At 39.0% G+C, this 13,935-nt stretch overlaps 8 protein-coding genes and 1 further gene across 8 annotated transcripts; 5 read left to right on the plus strand and 4 right to left on the minus strand.

Moving 5' to 3' along the window:
* Nucleotides 1–78: 78 nt before the first annotated feature.
* OMA1 (metalloendopeptidase) lies at nucleotides 79–1,068 on the plus strand (the record flags this gene model as incomplete). The annotated part of the gene is made up of 1 exon (XM_003645887.1): nucleotides 79–1,068. The coding sequence occupies one exon, from the start codon at nucleotides 79–81 to the stop codon at nucleotides 1,066–1,068; it is 990 nt and encodes a 329-aa protein (XP_003645935.1).
* Nucleotides 1,069–1,158: 90 nt separating this feature from the next.
* PRP16 (DEAH-box RNA helicase PRP16) lies at nucleotides 1,159–4,431 on the minus strand (the record flags this gene model as incomplete). Its single annotated transcript, XM_003645888.1, has 1 exon — nucleotides 1,159–4,431. The coding sequence occupies one exon, from the start codon at nucleotides 4,429–4,431 to the stop codon at nucleotides 1,159–1,161; it is 3,273 nt and encodes a 1,090-aa protein (XP_003645936.1).
* Nucleotides 4,432–4,847: 416 nt separating this feature from the next.
* Nucleotides 4,848–5,456, plus strand: MRPL20 (mitochondrial 54S ribosomal protein mL58; the record flags this gene model as incomplete). The annotated part of the gene is made up of 1 exon (XM_003645889.1): nucleotides 4,848–5,456. The coding sequence occupies one exon, from the start codon at nucleotides 4,848–4,850 to the stop codon at nucleotides 5,454–5,456; it is 609 nt and encodes a 202-aa protein (XP_003645937.1).
* Nucleotides 5,457–5,621: 165 nt separating this feature from the next.
* On the minus strand, nucleotides 5,622–6,215 carry Ecym_4039 (uncharacterized protein; the record flags this gene model as incomplete). Its single annotated transcript, XM_003645890.1, has 1 exon — nucleotides 5,622–6,215. The coding sequence occupies one exon, from the start codon at nucleotides 6,213–6,215 to the stop codon at nucleotides 5,622–5,624; it is 594 nt and encodes a 197-aa protein (XP_003645938.1).
* Nucleotides 6,216–6,337: 122 nt separating this feature from the next.
* Nucleotides 6,338–9,011, plus strand: Ecym_4040 (the record flags this gene model as incomplete).
* A 32-nt stretch (nucleotides 9,012–9,043) lies between these two features.
* Nucleotides 9,044–10,036, minus strand: UFE1 (Ufe1p; the record flags this gene model as incomplete). Its single annotated transcript, XM_003645891.1, has 1 exon — nucleotides 9,044–10,036. One exon carries the CDS (start codon nucleotides 10,034–10,036, stop codon nucleotides 9,044–9,046), a length of 993 nt encoding a protein of 330 aa, XP_003645939.1.
* A 288-nt stretch (nucleotides 10,037–10,324) lies between these two features.
* CDC21 (thymidylate synthase) lies at nucleotides 10,325–11,260 on the plus strand (the record flags this gene model as incomplete). The annotated part of the gene is made up of 1 exon (XM_003645892.1): nucleotides 10,325–11,260. The coding sequence occupies one exon, from the start codon at nucleotides 10,325–10,327 to the stop codon at nucleotides 11,258–11,260; it is 936 nt and encodes a 311-aa protein (XP_003645940.1).
* Nucleotides 11,261–11,336: 76 nt separating this feature from the next.
* On the minus strand, nucleotides 11,337–13,208 carry SGO1 (Sgo1p; the record flags this gene model as incomplete). Its single annotated transcript, XM_003645893.1, has 1 exon — nucleotides 11,337–13,208. One exon carries the CDS (start codon nucleotides 13,206–13,208, stop codon nucleotides 11,337–11,339), a length of 1,872 nt encoding a protein of 623 aa, XP_003645941.1.
* Nucleotides 13,209–13,567: 359 nt separating this feature from the next.
* Nucleotides 13,568–13,903, plus strand: DAD2 (Dad2p; the record flags this gene model as incomplete). Its single annotated transcript, XM_003645894.1, has 1 exon — nucleotides 13,568–13,903. The coding sequence occupies one exon, from the start codon at nucleotides 13,568–13,570 to the stop codon at nucleotides 13,901–13,903; it is 336 nt and encodes a 111-aa protein (XP_003645942.1).
* Between the last annotated feature and the right edge of the window lie 32 nt (nucleotides 13,904–13,935).

A 13,935-nucleotide genomic window follows, 5' to 3' on the forward strand; every position in this document is an offset into this window, starting at 1 on the left:
AAGTGCTTTTTGGACTTTATAGCTGCCAAAATGACTCCCCACATCAACTTATAACCACCGCACCGCGCGACAACACATATGTATAGAAGGGTTACAAACCAATGGTCTAAGTTTGTCAGACAGTATTTAAATGCTAAGTTCAAACATTTTAAGTCTAATGAAAAACCTATATCCTTTAAAAGTCTCATCTCAAATCCCAGAAGAAATAAGCAGTTAGGTTTGGCTGTCGGTGGCTCTGTCGTGTTCTACTGCGCAAACTTGGATGCTGCTCCAGTTACTGGTAGAACTAGGTTCCTCTGGTTACCACGCTCAGTAGAACTTCTCGTAGGTGGCTATTCATACCAATCCAAACTGCAAGAGACAGATAAATATTTGTTAAGTCCAATCCATCCCGTGACTTTACGGGTCTCCAACTTATTCATGAAAGTTGTCGAGGCGGCACGTGCAGACCCTCAAGTGGACCATTCTCTCCTGGATGACATTGATTGGAAAATACATGTTGTGAATGATCCGTTAGCTCCTCCTAATGCGTTTGTTATGCCCGGCGGAAAAGTATTTGTATTCAGTAGCATTCTAGGTATCTGTAAGAATGACGATGGATTAGCTGCAGTTCTGGCTCATGAATTGGCTCACCAACTAGCTCGACATTCAGCAGAACAAATCTCTAAATCTATTATCTATTTAGGTTTAGAAGGTGTGTTATACGCTGTTACAGGTATGAGGATCTTCAATAATATGCTAGTAAATATGATACTAAAATTGCCAGCTTCGAGGGAAATGGAGACTGAAGCAGACCATATTGGGCTGATGATAATGTCTAGAGCATGTTTTAATCCTGATGAGGCAGTTCGTTTGTGGGAAAGAATGTCAGATTTTGAAAAGCAGTACAAGAGCGGCTCAGTGCGTTTAGAGTTTCTATCTACTCATCCACACAGTACTAGGAGAATTAAAGATATCTCCAAAAATTTGCTAAAGGCTCATGAACTGTACTCGCAATCAAATTGTGCTATAATCAATGGACATTATAGTAAGTTTCAAAATTTCTTCAATGCCAATAGTAGATTTTAACAGGAAACTTATTTTGTTAATTTTACTTTTTCTATTTCTATTCAATTTGTATTCCAGACAATTAAAAATATGATATCTATGGTAATTCATTTACAGCGGCTTCCTCTTTTTGAAACCAATACGTACTGAAGAGTCCCCCTGGCTGTCCCTCTTCTTAATATCCTGGGACTCCTTTAAATTAGATGATTTTTCAGTATCCTTCCGAAGGTTGTCAAGAAAAACCTTTTTTGACTGATAGCAAGCATTAATCTTTTTATCCAAATCATCTGGTTTTCTGTCAATATCTCTTTCATCATGTTCGTATAAACCATAAACTTCTTGCTTTGAGACTCTCCTAATATTGTAAAATATTCCACCATATTCCATCAACCAAAATGGATCAACTGCGGTGACCACGTTAATGTATTCTTTACTTGTTACTAAAAGTTCATGATACACGACATATGGCGGTGGATCACCCGAGGCAAACAAAGAACTTGTAGGGTGTAATTTTAATTCCATGGCATTTTTTAGATGATTATATTGGCTCAGTCCTGATTTTCGGGCAGCTTGACTTGTATATCCTGCACAAATACATTTTCTTATGATATCCCAATCTGCTCCTGAGGAAATTATTGGTACTCTCTCCTTTTTCATGACGCTAGCTAGCTGTTCTTTAATATCATATGCTCTTCTCAATGAACGGTATTGTAAATAATGTTTGTTACACCAATCTGCAGAGAAGCGATTGGCTTTCCATTGTGCGAAGACATTCAGTAACGTTAAGTGGTCTGATTCAGGAATCAAAAACCTTGATCTTGCCTGGTCTGACTCATTTTGTCTCTCTCTTGGTCTGTAAAATACTTGTGGTACAGATAACATTGAAACAATTATGAGCATCTCTTCACTACAACCGCACTTTGCAGATAAGAGAAGTATTTTTGATAAGGATGGTTGTAATGGAAACTTAGCCATTTTTGTAGCCAAAGTTGTCAAATTTCCAAAATTATCAAGTGCCTCCAGTGACCATAGCTCAAATAGTGATTTCATCAAAGTTAGCACTGGAGGTCTGTCCATAAAGGGGAATGCAAGCAGGTCATGAATACCCAAAGACTTCAGTAGCAATAATGAACTGGCCAAATTTGTTCTCTGAATTTCTGGTATAGTTTGTTCGTACATATCTTCAACAGCTGAGTGTTCTGTGTACAGCCGATAAGCGATACCTGGTCCAGTTCGTCCTGCACGTCCTGATCTCTGGTTTGCATTAGCTAGCGAAATGGGTGTGATAGCCAAACTTTCCAAGCCAATTCTGGGATTGTATACCTTCAACTTAGAATACCCACAATCAATTACATATTTAATACCGTCAACTGTCAAAGATGTTTCAGCAATATTCGTAGCTACAACTATCTTCCGCTTGTTTGACTTGGCCTTCTTGAATACCTTACCTTGAATATCCGCTGGCAATGATGAATAAATTGGCAACACTTCGATGTCACGCAATGGATCCACTTCAACAAGTTTGCGTTTAACACGAATTTCGATTAATTTCTCCGTTAAATATTCACATGTGGTCTCAATGTCCTCCTGTCCGGTCATAAATATCAAAATATCACCACTGGAAGCTGGAGAGGACAAATGTATATCAATAGCTTGAATTACAGCTGCTTCAACATAGTCGCTTACTGGAGCTCTTGTATAGTTGACTTGTACAGGAAATGTTCTTCCTGGTATAGTAAATTGAGGAGCACAACCGAAGAACTTTGAGAATTTATTTGCATTCATTGTTGCTGATGTAATTATAAGCTTTAAATCCCTCCTTACCAATAGTAAATTTTTAAGAATGCCAAGCAATATATCTGTGTTTAAAGATCGTTCATGTGCTTCATCTAATATTATGCATGAATAGTTATCCAATGTATCGTTCAATAATGCTTCACGCAGTAAAATACCATCAGTCATAAACTTTATTCGAGTATCTGCAGAAGTTTTGTCCTCAAACCTAATAGCATACCCAACTTCTTTACCGAGCTTAACATTCATTTCCAAGGCCACACGCTGTGCGACAGATATAGCGGCAACACGGCGCGGTTGTGTAATGCCTATCATTCTACTTGAATTAGAGAATCCGTCTTCGTAGAGATATTGGCCCAGTTGTGTGGTTTTACCAGAGCCTGTTTCACCAATGATTACGGTAACTTGGTTGTCACGTATTACCTGTAATAACTCAGATTTAACGCTGTAAGCGGGTAACGATTTACGTACCTCTTCAATCTCCGCATAAGACTGACTCACAACTTCTTCATCAGCTTTCTGGTCTTCTTTGGTCTCTTTCTTAATACCTAATACCTTACCAACCACGGTCCCCACAATATTTGCTGTCTGCGCAGAATGAACTTTACGATCACGTTGAAGCTTCCTCGTAGCGACTATTTTGCTCCCCCTTCTGGCGTTGATGGAAAACTCACTATCTGGATTTTTAAAAGGATTTATCAATCCTCCTTTTGAAAGAGGATCGCTATCCAATGAGCCAATTATCACCGTTTCGCCAATGATATTATTGTAACTTCTAAGAAAAGGCGGTATGAGATTCTTGCGCTCATTAAAAGAAATAGCTGTAAGACGAACTTCAGAATCGTATTCCATGTTAACCCTAGACGGCCTCTTCGTGCCTTCGTCCGGGATATTCGCAACCGGAATAACGTGCCCAACCGCTTCCTCATCGTTGTACCAATCTCTATCTTCAGCAATGTTCTCTGCCGTGGTAGATTCTATATCGTGCGTAAAGGGCAACTCATCCTCAGGTAATGCTGTGGATCTTAATTGTTTCATCTGCTCTTCGTCAACAGTAGAATCCAATGTCGGTACCTCAACAAAATCAGATCTTTCTGGGTATTGCACCATATCCCTCCTTTTGGTGTTGTGTTTTGTGTGCTCAGGATACTCCTTCAGCTGAGTTGCAGCATTTTTTGTTATTCTCTTAAAGGCGACTTCCTTAATTCCAGATAAAGGTTTGGCAATTGGTGTGACTTCTGGTAAAAAGTCGTGTTCTTCATCGCTCTCATAAAAGCTCAAAGATATCGCCTTTTTCGTTCTAGCCTTGTTAGCAACTGAGGCACCCGACCGATGAATACTATCTTCCTTTTCCTTCGTACCCGCACCTACAACTAGATCAGATGCTACTTCAGATCCATTGATGCGTTGGAGAAGCTCTTTCAAAAAGTCCTCTTTGCCCTTGAACTTCCCTAAGGCGTTGCATGTCTTGACGAACTTTTTCTCATCTCTGCTATGAATTTTGGCTATACTCTTAATCGTTTCTACAAACCTTTCGGTAACCTTTGATTCTGTATTGTCTTGGATCAATTTCTGTAGATCTGATACCATTCTAGTTCATACATAATACGTGACCATTAACTACAGATTATGTTGTTTGTTTTATTGGATGTTGTTTAAACTTCACGGTATTCCAACATTGAGATGCTCAATATCCAGTTTATAATTTATGACGTTCATATTCATCGACCATATAATCACGTGATCTATAATTTCTCAAACCATATTTAAATCCATATACATATGTACAATTATGCCAGTATATGATTCCAATCCCAAAGAGCAGTTAAATATCATCGAAACAGCTCCTGTTTCTTGTATTTTTCGCGGTAAGCTACCTCCCTCATAAATAGAAAATTTTCAAAATCACTGATGAAGCTAAAATAGAGTGAAAAACATTAAAACTACTGAAACTATCTTCTACCAAACAAGTCAAAACCTATACATATAAGTAAATTCTCGACTATATGATTAGATTTATAAGAGGGTTTTCTGGGACTTCCTGTTCGCCAGCAGCCAAGGATCTTTCTAAGGCAATAGAAAAGTCCGGTTCTATACATCATTTACATGGTACACCAACAATTTACAACAAGACCTCATCAGCTTCGAACTATAAGGGCTATATGAAGGCTAAAATTCCACCTGGCACATACTTCACACCTGCGCCATCATCATCAACTGGCTCAAATAATAGTGAAACAATCCCGAAGAGTTTTCTTCCCAAGAACGACATAAGAAGGCAGTTTGTGGATAGATTAAGATCTAAGGATGCTTCTATATCGAAGAATGCTCCACCGTTGCAAGTAAAGGGTGAGAAAAGTTATCATTTGTCACCTCAGGAGATCAGGGAAATTATTAGATTGCGGAATGAAGATCCAGACAAATACACTAGGAAAGTTCTAGCCAAGAAATTTAATGTTAGCCCGTTGTTCATTTCAATAGTATCAGATGCACCTGCAGAAAGGAAGGCCGAAATGGACAAAAGGCTAGCAAGCATAAAGTTGAAGTGGCATCCAGGCAGAAAGGTAGCTAGAGAAGACAGAAAAAAGAGAAAAGAACTTTGGTATAGGGCCTAGTCACCTTCAATATACTAACTATATACTATACACATCTACTTACTACATGTAAATAAAGGTCCTCCTCCTCTTATAAATATTATAAAATTCCACCGACCACTCATAACGATCACCGAATTTTGGCTTAAAAGCGCCGGTTCGGTCCCTTTCTATAACGACTCCTTATCACCTACCTGAAGGCACGGTATTGTGGAAACTTTTATTTAGATTGCTCTTATCTGACATCTCTTCCATCATCTCATACTCATCTCTCATCCTATACCACATGTCCCTAAATCGTTGCTCATCTATTGCATCAAGTATTCGCAATTCAAGTACTACGTCTAATCCAGCAGCCTGCACTATTAAATAAAAGAACCCATTCAGCTGTCGCTGTATAACTCGTTCGAAATCCTGCATGCATGCAACCACCTGCGTCTTGCAGAACACTAAATCACTAGTGTTCATATCTTCAAATCGTAAAATGTATCTTGGCACCCAGTCGTTTGCGTCAACTGGCATTAATTCTTCAAAAACGGTTTTCCCTAACCATAATTTATGTTGTGACTCTTGATCACTAGTTTTTGTCTCAGGTAAGACGTTATACAACACACAAGTATTAACATCACGCCGATGCGTGACTATATACCTCTCCATACCACGAATACGTTCAAGTTCCGCTCTAGTGCACCACAATGCGAGATACTTGTTTCTTTTAAGGTTTCTATATGAACAGCAACCAGTTGTCACGAATGTATTGAAGAATGTACGGCATCGCATGTCTTGAGAACTGCATTTTGTCGTTTTGAAAACGACATATCAGCAAGTTTTATATAACCGCTAATAATAAACCTCAAGCTATCCGGGAACACGAAGGAATAAAGAGATTTAAGGAACCTAAAATGGTAGATTATTATAAGCAGAATGAATCAGAATACCAGGATGACATTCCAGAATTTCAGGATGAAGCTGAATTTGATGATTTTCTTAACAATGAAGAGTACGAGTTGATGAACGAGCTATTTCCTAGAGCAGTGAAAGAGTTACAAGAATATCAAGGGTGGGATAATCTATCGGTCAAGTTGGTTATCTTTGATAATGAATTTGATTTTCATAAAGCCATTATTGAGCTTAAAAGACGCTACAAGAAGAAAGGTATGTGTTAATGATCTAATTTGAACAGAAAACGGAACTAATTTGCCACTCTGTCGCAGCACTTTCCGTCCATATTTACTGCTTCACTAGTTTACATGATTCTTACTTCCTACTAACTTGGATTTGAAGAAGCGAGAGAGTTTGGAGAGATTCGGTTGATCGTTGTGAAAATTTGCTGTGATTACTAACAACCCTCATTAACCCTCAATTATAGTGTCACTTTTAGAACAGTTAGCAAATTCTAAAGTTGCCGCTAAATCTGCTAGTGGTGTCAAACCAGACTTTTCAGCCACTTCATTGGAAGCCCTTAAGGGTTGCTCACGTATGTCATCTACTAGATATACGAGTGTAACCCTATTGGACGTATTAAAGGGGAAAAATGGTGAAAACAATAAGCCTAATATTAAGCCAAGGGGGGGCTTGGTATCTTTAATGCATGATAAATCTAATTTAAGAGTTGGACCCTCTTCTATACCTGGTCAAGTCAATTCATCATCACTTGCATCCAAACTATCATTGTTAAGATCCAGGCGTCCTAGAGCATCTAAAGAGCAAAAAGGGCTAAGTATGGCGACTAATAATGCTGCCATCAAGCCTGCTACGGTAGATAGCTGGTCAGCATTCCACGAATTATCAACGCGGATCTCTGCTTTCAAAGGTTCCTCCCTCTCGTATCCAATTCTTCAAATTACCCATCTTATATTATCTGGGAGTGGTAGCAAATCTTTTGGAACACAAAGTGGTAAATTGAAGAGGAAGTCTGCTGATTTATGGACTGTTTATTATCCTAACAAACTAAATCCAGCTGCCAAAAAACAAGCAATTGAGAATTTTAAGAAGCCATCTCATGATGACATTGTCGTTGAGCATCAAAAGCAAGCATTTGAATTGGAGCTTGTCACTGGGAAAGTAGCTGATATGAAGGTTGAACCTCCTGTGAAGATCCCTACTACAACTAGTAAGAGTAACTTCACTGTAGAATACGAAGATGACGATGAGGATCAACATGGTATTTTGAATGAAGAAGTTGTGAGGAAATACAAAAAATCCTCTCAACCTACAAAACCTAAAGCTCCATTAGATTTATCTGCTCATTTGGAAAATAAGAAGCCACATATATCATTTGTCGTCTTAGGTCATGTCGATGCAGGGAAATCTACCCTCATGGGTCGTCTCCTCTATGACGTTGGCGCTGTCGACAATACACTAATTCGGCAGCTAAAAAGAGAGTCGGAGCTGGCTGGGAAGGGTTCCTTCCATCTAGCATGGGTTATGGATCAAACCAGTGAGGAAAGGTCTCGTGGAGTTACTGTTGATATTTGTACTAGTTACTTTGAGACAGAATCCTGTGCTTTTACCGTAGTCGATGCTCCGGGTCACAAAGATTTTGTTCCTAATGCCATTGCTGGCGCCAGTGTTGCTGATGTAGCCATAATCGTCATTGATTGTGGCACTGATGCCTTTGAGTCTGGTTTCAATTTGGATGGTCAAACAAGAGAACATATATTGTTGGCCAGGTCATTGGGGGTGAAAAATATTGTTGTCGCCATGAATAAAATGGATACTGTAGAATGGTCTGAAGTTAGATTTAAGGAAATTAAATGGGAGTTGCATCATTTCTTCAAAGACTTAGGTATCAAGGAGAATAATATTTGCTGGGTCCCTTGTTCTGGCCTAATGGGTGAAGGTGTTTATAAAACCGAATATTCGGCCTGTAAGGCGTGGTACAGCGGATCTTCTTTGGTTTCAGAGTTAGAAAAGATATCTATTGACTTGTTTAAATTGGATCAAGAGAGAGTTCCTGTTGATCCTTTTTTGTTTTCCATTTTGGATGTGACTCCTACTAATAAGGCTAATGAAGTCATCGTTTCAGGGAAGGTAGAAGCAGGCTCCATCCAGCCTGGAGAAACCATCACAATCTATCCATCTGAACAGGCTGTCTCAGTTGAAAACATCTATGTTGGAAATAAACTAACTCCTGTAAGAGTTGCTATTCAAAATGATTTCGTTAGTTTGAAGGTGCGCAATGCCCACTATGAAGATATTAAAGGAGGTGACTTGGCTTCTATTGTAGGTTTTGACATTCCCATCACAAATACGTTTACTTCCAGATTACTTACCTTAAAACTTGATAGACCACTATTGCCAGGTACAAATTTTATGTTGTTCAGGGGCTGCTCACAATATCCAGCGAGAGTTAAGTCGTTATTACAAACTGTAGACAAGATAAACCCATCAAAAGTTTTAAAGAAGAAAGTGAAACATTTGGGTTCCAATCAAGCCGCACTAGTGTCAATTGAAATATTGGATAATAGGTTACCAATGTTAACTGCTGGTGAAAACAAACGCCTGGGTAGAATTTTATTGAGGAAGGATGGTAAAACAATTGGCGCAGGAATTATTATGTCGCTTGACAGCTGATATATCTTGACACTATTTATTGCATATGCCATCTAATTTATATAATCAAGAAATAAAATTAATAAGCCAAAAATAATAGCCATGTATATAACCAACTTAGCCGATTTACCTCCACGGTCTTGTGCCTTTCTTAGTTGACGGTTACCCTGTTGAATGTCCAGTTCAACATCATCATTATTGTCAAGCAATGTATTGATATTCTGCGTCTGAATCTGTAAATGAGTGCTCAATTCGTTTTGCAAAGATGCTACTTCCATGACCGCTTTGGACAATTTCTGCACTCTTTCAAGTTCCTGAGATTTTTGATTCAGTAGCTCTTCATGCTCTGTCTCTAAAACTTGTATCTGCTCCTGTGTGAGCTTGGACATGGTTTCTTTGTATTGCTTGATCTCGTCCTGCGTCGTTTCAATTGTCGGCGACTGTGCAACAGTGCCAACAGAGTTCGTCGGAACATACAAATGGGCATTAAAATCTATAGATTCCAGTTCTTTCTGTCGCGAGAGCCTTTCTCGCTGCATTTGGGATAAAAGCGATGAAGTAGACGTCAGCCACATGCCTAGTGATTGTAACACACCTGTCCTATACTGATTATTCGTGCTATGGAAATCCGCGACTTCCTGCGACCGTCCACTCAGCATGCCTACCAAGTCTAAACGTGTGCCCGATATAAATTTTGTATTTACAACCTTTTGTCGTTCCAGTTCATATTTCTCCATATGCTTGAGCTTCTCTAAATATTCTTGCAACTGTAACCTAACCTCAACATCAAAATCATTCTTCTCTTGTTCCGACATATCAACCTCGCCCAGATATTCTACTTGTAAAGACAAAATAACCTTCCTCAATTCTATTATATGCTTTAGAAGATCGCTACATTCCTCTAGAAATGTGTCGCTGACTGTAAATTTGGTTCTCCATTGCTTCCTCTTCTTGACCTCCACCTCTGATACTACTAATACATCTCCTTCCCTAGCTTCACCAATCACCTCCACGTATTTCCTAAACAAAGGCGTAAGGTTAGACATCACGAGAACACGCCTAACTTATGAACCAGCTTTCTATAATATTTTAACTAACTGTTCACTGCTCTTATTACTTGGCATTTTAAAGGTATGAAATGAACAATCGAATATAGTATCATTATGTACGTGTTAACATCATAGTTTACGAAACACGAATTTTGGAATTCTTGTAATTTAACGCGTTCAATGGGCATCTCTCAACACTTATAAAAGGAACATCAGAAGCTCTATAGTTGATGGATTAACGTATTTCATCCAAGGGTAATAGGATAGATTGGTTTTATCTTCGCCATGACGGGGCAAGAAACACATGAGCAAAACAATGTTGAGAGTGGTAACCTGGAGGAGCAACAATACCTGGATCTCTGTGAGCGGATTATTCGAGAAGGTGAACTGAGACCAGATAGAACTGGGACGGGGACATATTCTTTATTTGCACCACCTCAGTTGCGTTTTGATCTGAGGGATGATGTATTCCCGTTGCTGACAACTAAAAGAGTATTTACTAAAGCGATAATTTTGGAGTTGCTGTGGTTCGTTACAGGGTGCACAGATGGGAGGAAGTTGTCTGAGCAAGGTGTGAGAATCTGGGATGGTAATGGTTCGAGGGAGTACCTTGATTCGATTGGCCTTCATGAACGTCGTGTTGGTGACCTTGGGCCTGTATATGGTTTCCAGTGGCGGCACTTTGGGGCCGAGTACAAGACATGCGATGATAATTACAGCGGACAAGGTGTAGATCAACTTATAGAAGTGATTCACAGGCTGAAACACAATCCTTATGATCGCAGGATTATCATGTCTGCATGGAATCCTGTAGATTTTCCAAAGATGGCGTTGCCTCCTTGTCATGTGTTTTCACAATTTTACGTTAGTTTCCCCGGAGGTGAGGGCTCTGTGCCTAGACTATCATGTTTATTATACCAACGATCATGTGACATGGGTTTAGGCGTGCCTTTTAATATTGCATCTTATGCTTTATTAACTAGGATGATCGCTATGGTATGTGATATGGAACCGGGGGAATTCATTCACACAATGGGCGACGCACATGTATACAAAGATCATGTAGACGCACTAAAAGAACAGTTGAGTAGAAATCCGAGGCCCTTTCCCAAACTAAAGATAAAGAGGAAAGTAACAGATATTGATGACTTTAAATTTGAAGATTTTGAAATCACGGATTATAATCCGCATGGCAAGATTCAAATGAAAATGAGTGTTTAGTTAATTATATAAGATTACATATACTTACGAAGAGTACTTAACGATGCCTGTTGCCAGAAAAAATAGGCAGCTATAATTAAACTTTAAAAGGGGTAACTTTCTTAATTCCTTGTCTTTCTGCCTTTGCTCTGGCCCTATGCGTTTTTGGCATGCTGCTGCATTTTGCACCCCCAATCAAATCAAAGACCGATAGATCGTCCTCACTCAGTCGAAAGCTAGATTTTGATGACTCATCGATATAATATGAGTTCTCGTCGCTAATATCACCAACTATGGGCTTTTTTGAAAGCACTTTTTTGTTTTTTTGGTTAACATATCGTTTGTTCGTTATATCTTTCAGCACCATTGGTTTTCTAATAGGTGACTCGTTGATACGCCGCTCCTTTAAAACAGGAGGAAGTTGTAGAACGATCTTGTTTTTCTCGTTATTTTCTGAAATTATTTGTTCCTCTATGTGTTCTTGTTCGTTTACCTCTGCTTCATTCCTATTTCTATTGTCATCAATGCTATTCTCTTCCTTGTGTAATGATTTTGAATGATTCAGTTCTTCACAACGTGCAGATCCAACACCTTTTGATTTTCTTAGCCGGCGGTTAGTGGTGACCTGAAGTTCGTGAATGTCTGTCACAGTTGTAGCATCAACTAGTTTATCGGTCGGCCTCCTCATCTTTGCTCTAAGTGATGGCCATTTGTAATCAACTGCCTTACCCCTTGTTCTCCTAGGCCTTGTTGAATCATTGTAGCCATTTTGAGGCATCACTTCGTCCACCACAATCTTCCGTTGATTCAAACGTGGAGGCTTCATGGAATGTTTGATCTTAGATTGTGATGATAACGGTATCTGTACGAAGGGCATCTTTGAGGAAATCAATTCAGAGTGGTCCTGCAAGTTAGTAGCTACTACAAATGTTGTTTCTTTCTCTTTGTTATCTTTGTAAACTTCTAGTTTAGATTTACTTGTATTAGAAACCTCTGCTGATTCATCTTCTTCCTCTGGGATAAAATATTCTATAATCGAATGTGTGAAGTTTGCTGTTTCGTCATGTTGGTTATCATCTCTTAAATCCTTTTCGGCATCCAAAATCTCCTCATCTAGTTCTTCTTCTCGTTCATCCTCCTCCAACTCAGTTGTACGTAATCCTTGTGTTTTTTGCATAGAGGCGGCTTCCTGCGAGTTCATGTGCTCATTATCTATATCGTCATGATTCATTTCCTCATTTATTGTACCTGTAGCAATTGACCTTCTGTCCTCATCTGTAGGTTTTGGGCTCTCGAAATCCTTCAGCGCGTTTTCCAAACTATCATTTGAGAAATCAAAATCTGAAGGAATGAATAACGATTCTCTCCGAGAGCTCTTTCTCCTTTTCTTTTTCAGTGGCTGAGTTTCTTCTAGATTGATTTCAATACTGCTACTATCGTTTAGCTGCTGATTACTACATTCCACTTCATTAGTACTTTCCGTATGATTGTTGCAATTATCTTTATTAATCGGTACGTTAAATTCTACGACCTTGGGCGATGATATTCCATATTCGGTGTTCTTAAACCTTTTTAATGTAGACTTTTTGTTAGCAATTCCACATTCTTGCAGGCCTTGCTGTTCTCTGATTACTGTGAATAAGTTGACAACGTCATCAAACCTTTGAAGCACGTCATGTTCCAACAAATTAAAGCTCTCATTAAGTCTTTCTTTGAACTTTAGCTCTGTTACAGACACACGACTCCTTAATTGTACATTTTCTTGGACTAATTCACTAATTTTAGTCTCTAAATCTGCAACTTTAATCATCAGCATCGAGTTAGATTTGGCCAATTGTGAGTTTTGTTGTGTGTAATTACTCCGCATTTGTTCGAACTGCTGTTTTTGAAGACTTATCAAGTCTAGGTACTCCTGTACCGAATTTGACTGCTGTTTGCCTCTGCCAGTCCTTTTCAGAGCTCTTCCCATTGTTAAATAGTGTAAATTAGAGCTAGAAATTACGTGGTTGTTTTTGGATCTGACAGCTAACTAACTTACTTGATGAGATCTAGAAATGATATATAAACAAACGAACCGCCAAATACCCAATACCTTTTTGTACACAAGTATTATCGTAGAACGTGACTTTTGATAATATCAGGTTTTAGATAAAGTGGGCATATTTTAGAATGATTTAAATCACGTGATAAATTTCAAACAACGTGTAACTCTATATTATTCCTTTCGCGTTGGTAGATAGAACGCTTACCGTTACTCACATCTGCAGTGGTAGCGAACAGGTTTCTATCATTACTGTTTTTCTACCTTTTCAAAGGAACAGGTACCGAATGCCCCTGGAGAACGCTTACAAAGCCAAGAAGGATGAGCTTGCATACCTTAGACAGATTACTTCACTGACCGATACGTTAAAGTCACAACTCGAAGAGTTATCATGTCAGGTGGAACAGATGCACAATAACGCTGAATGCATAGCTGGTGTTATGAAAAATTGGGACTCTATTCTGAATTCAATATCACAAGCTTCTTTGTCCTTGCTGCAGTATACGGAAAATGATTATGAGGTGGGTGTATGGGATACTACTAAAAGCGCTGCTGCTAACAAGGAGGCACCATTGCCAGAAACACTAGTGAGGATAAATGTGGCAAACGAAGACCAGCAATAAGAATCATGCAACTGCATATGTACGTGGAATAG

This window comes from Eremothecium cymbalariae, chromosome 4, assembly GCF_000235365.1.
Source record: "Eremothecium cymbalariae DBVPG#7215 chromosome 4, complete sequence".
NCBI classification, from domain to species: Eukaryota; Fungi; Ascomycota; class Saccharomycetes; order Saccharomycetales; family Saccharomycetaceae; genus Eremothecium; species Eremothecium cymbalariae.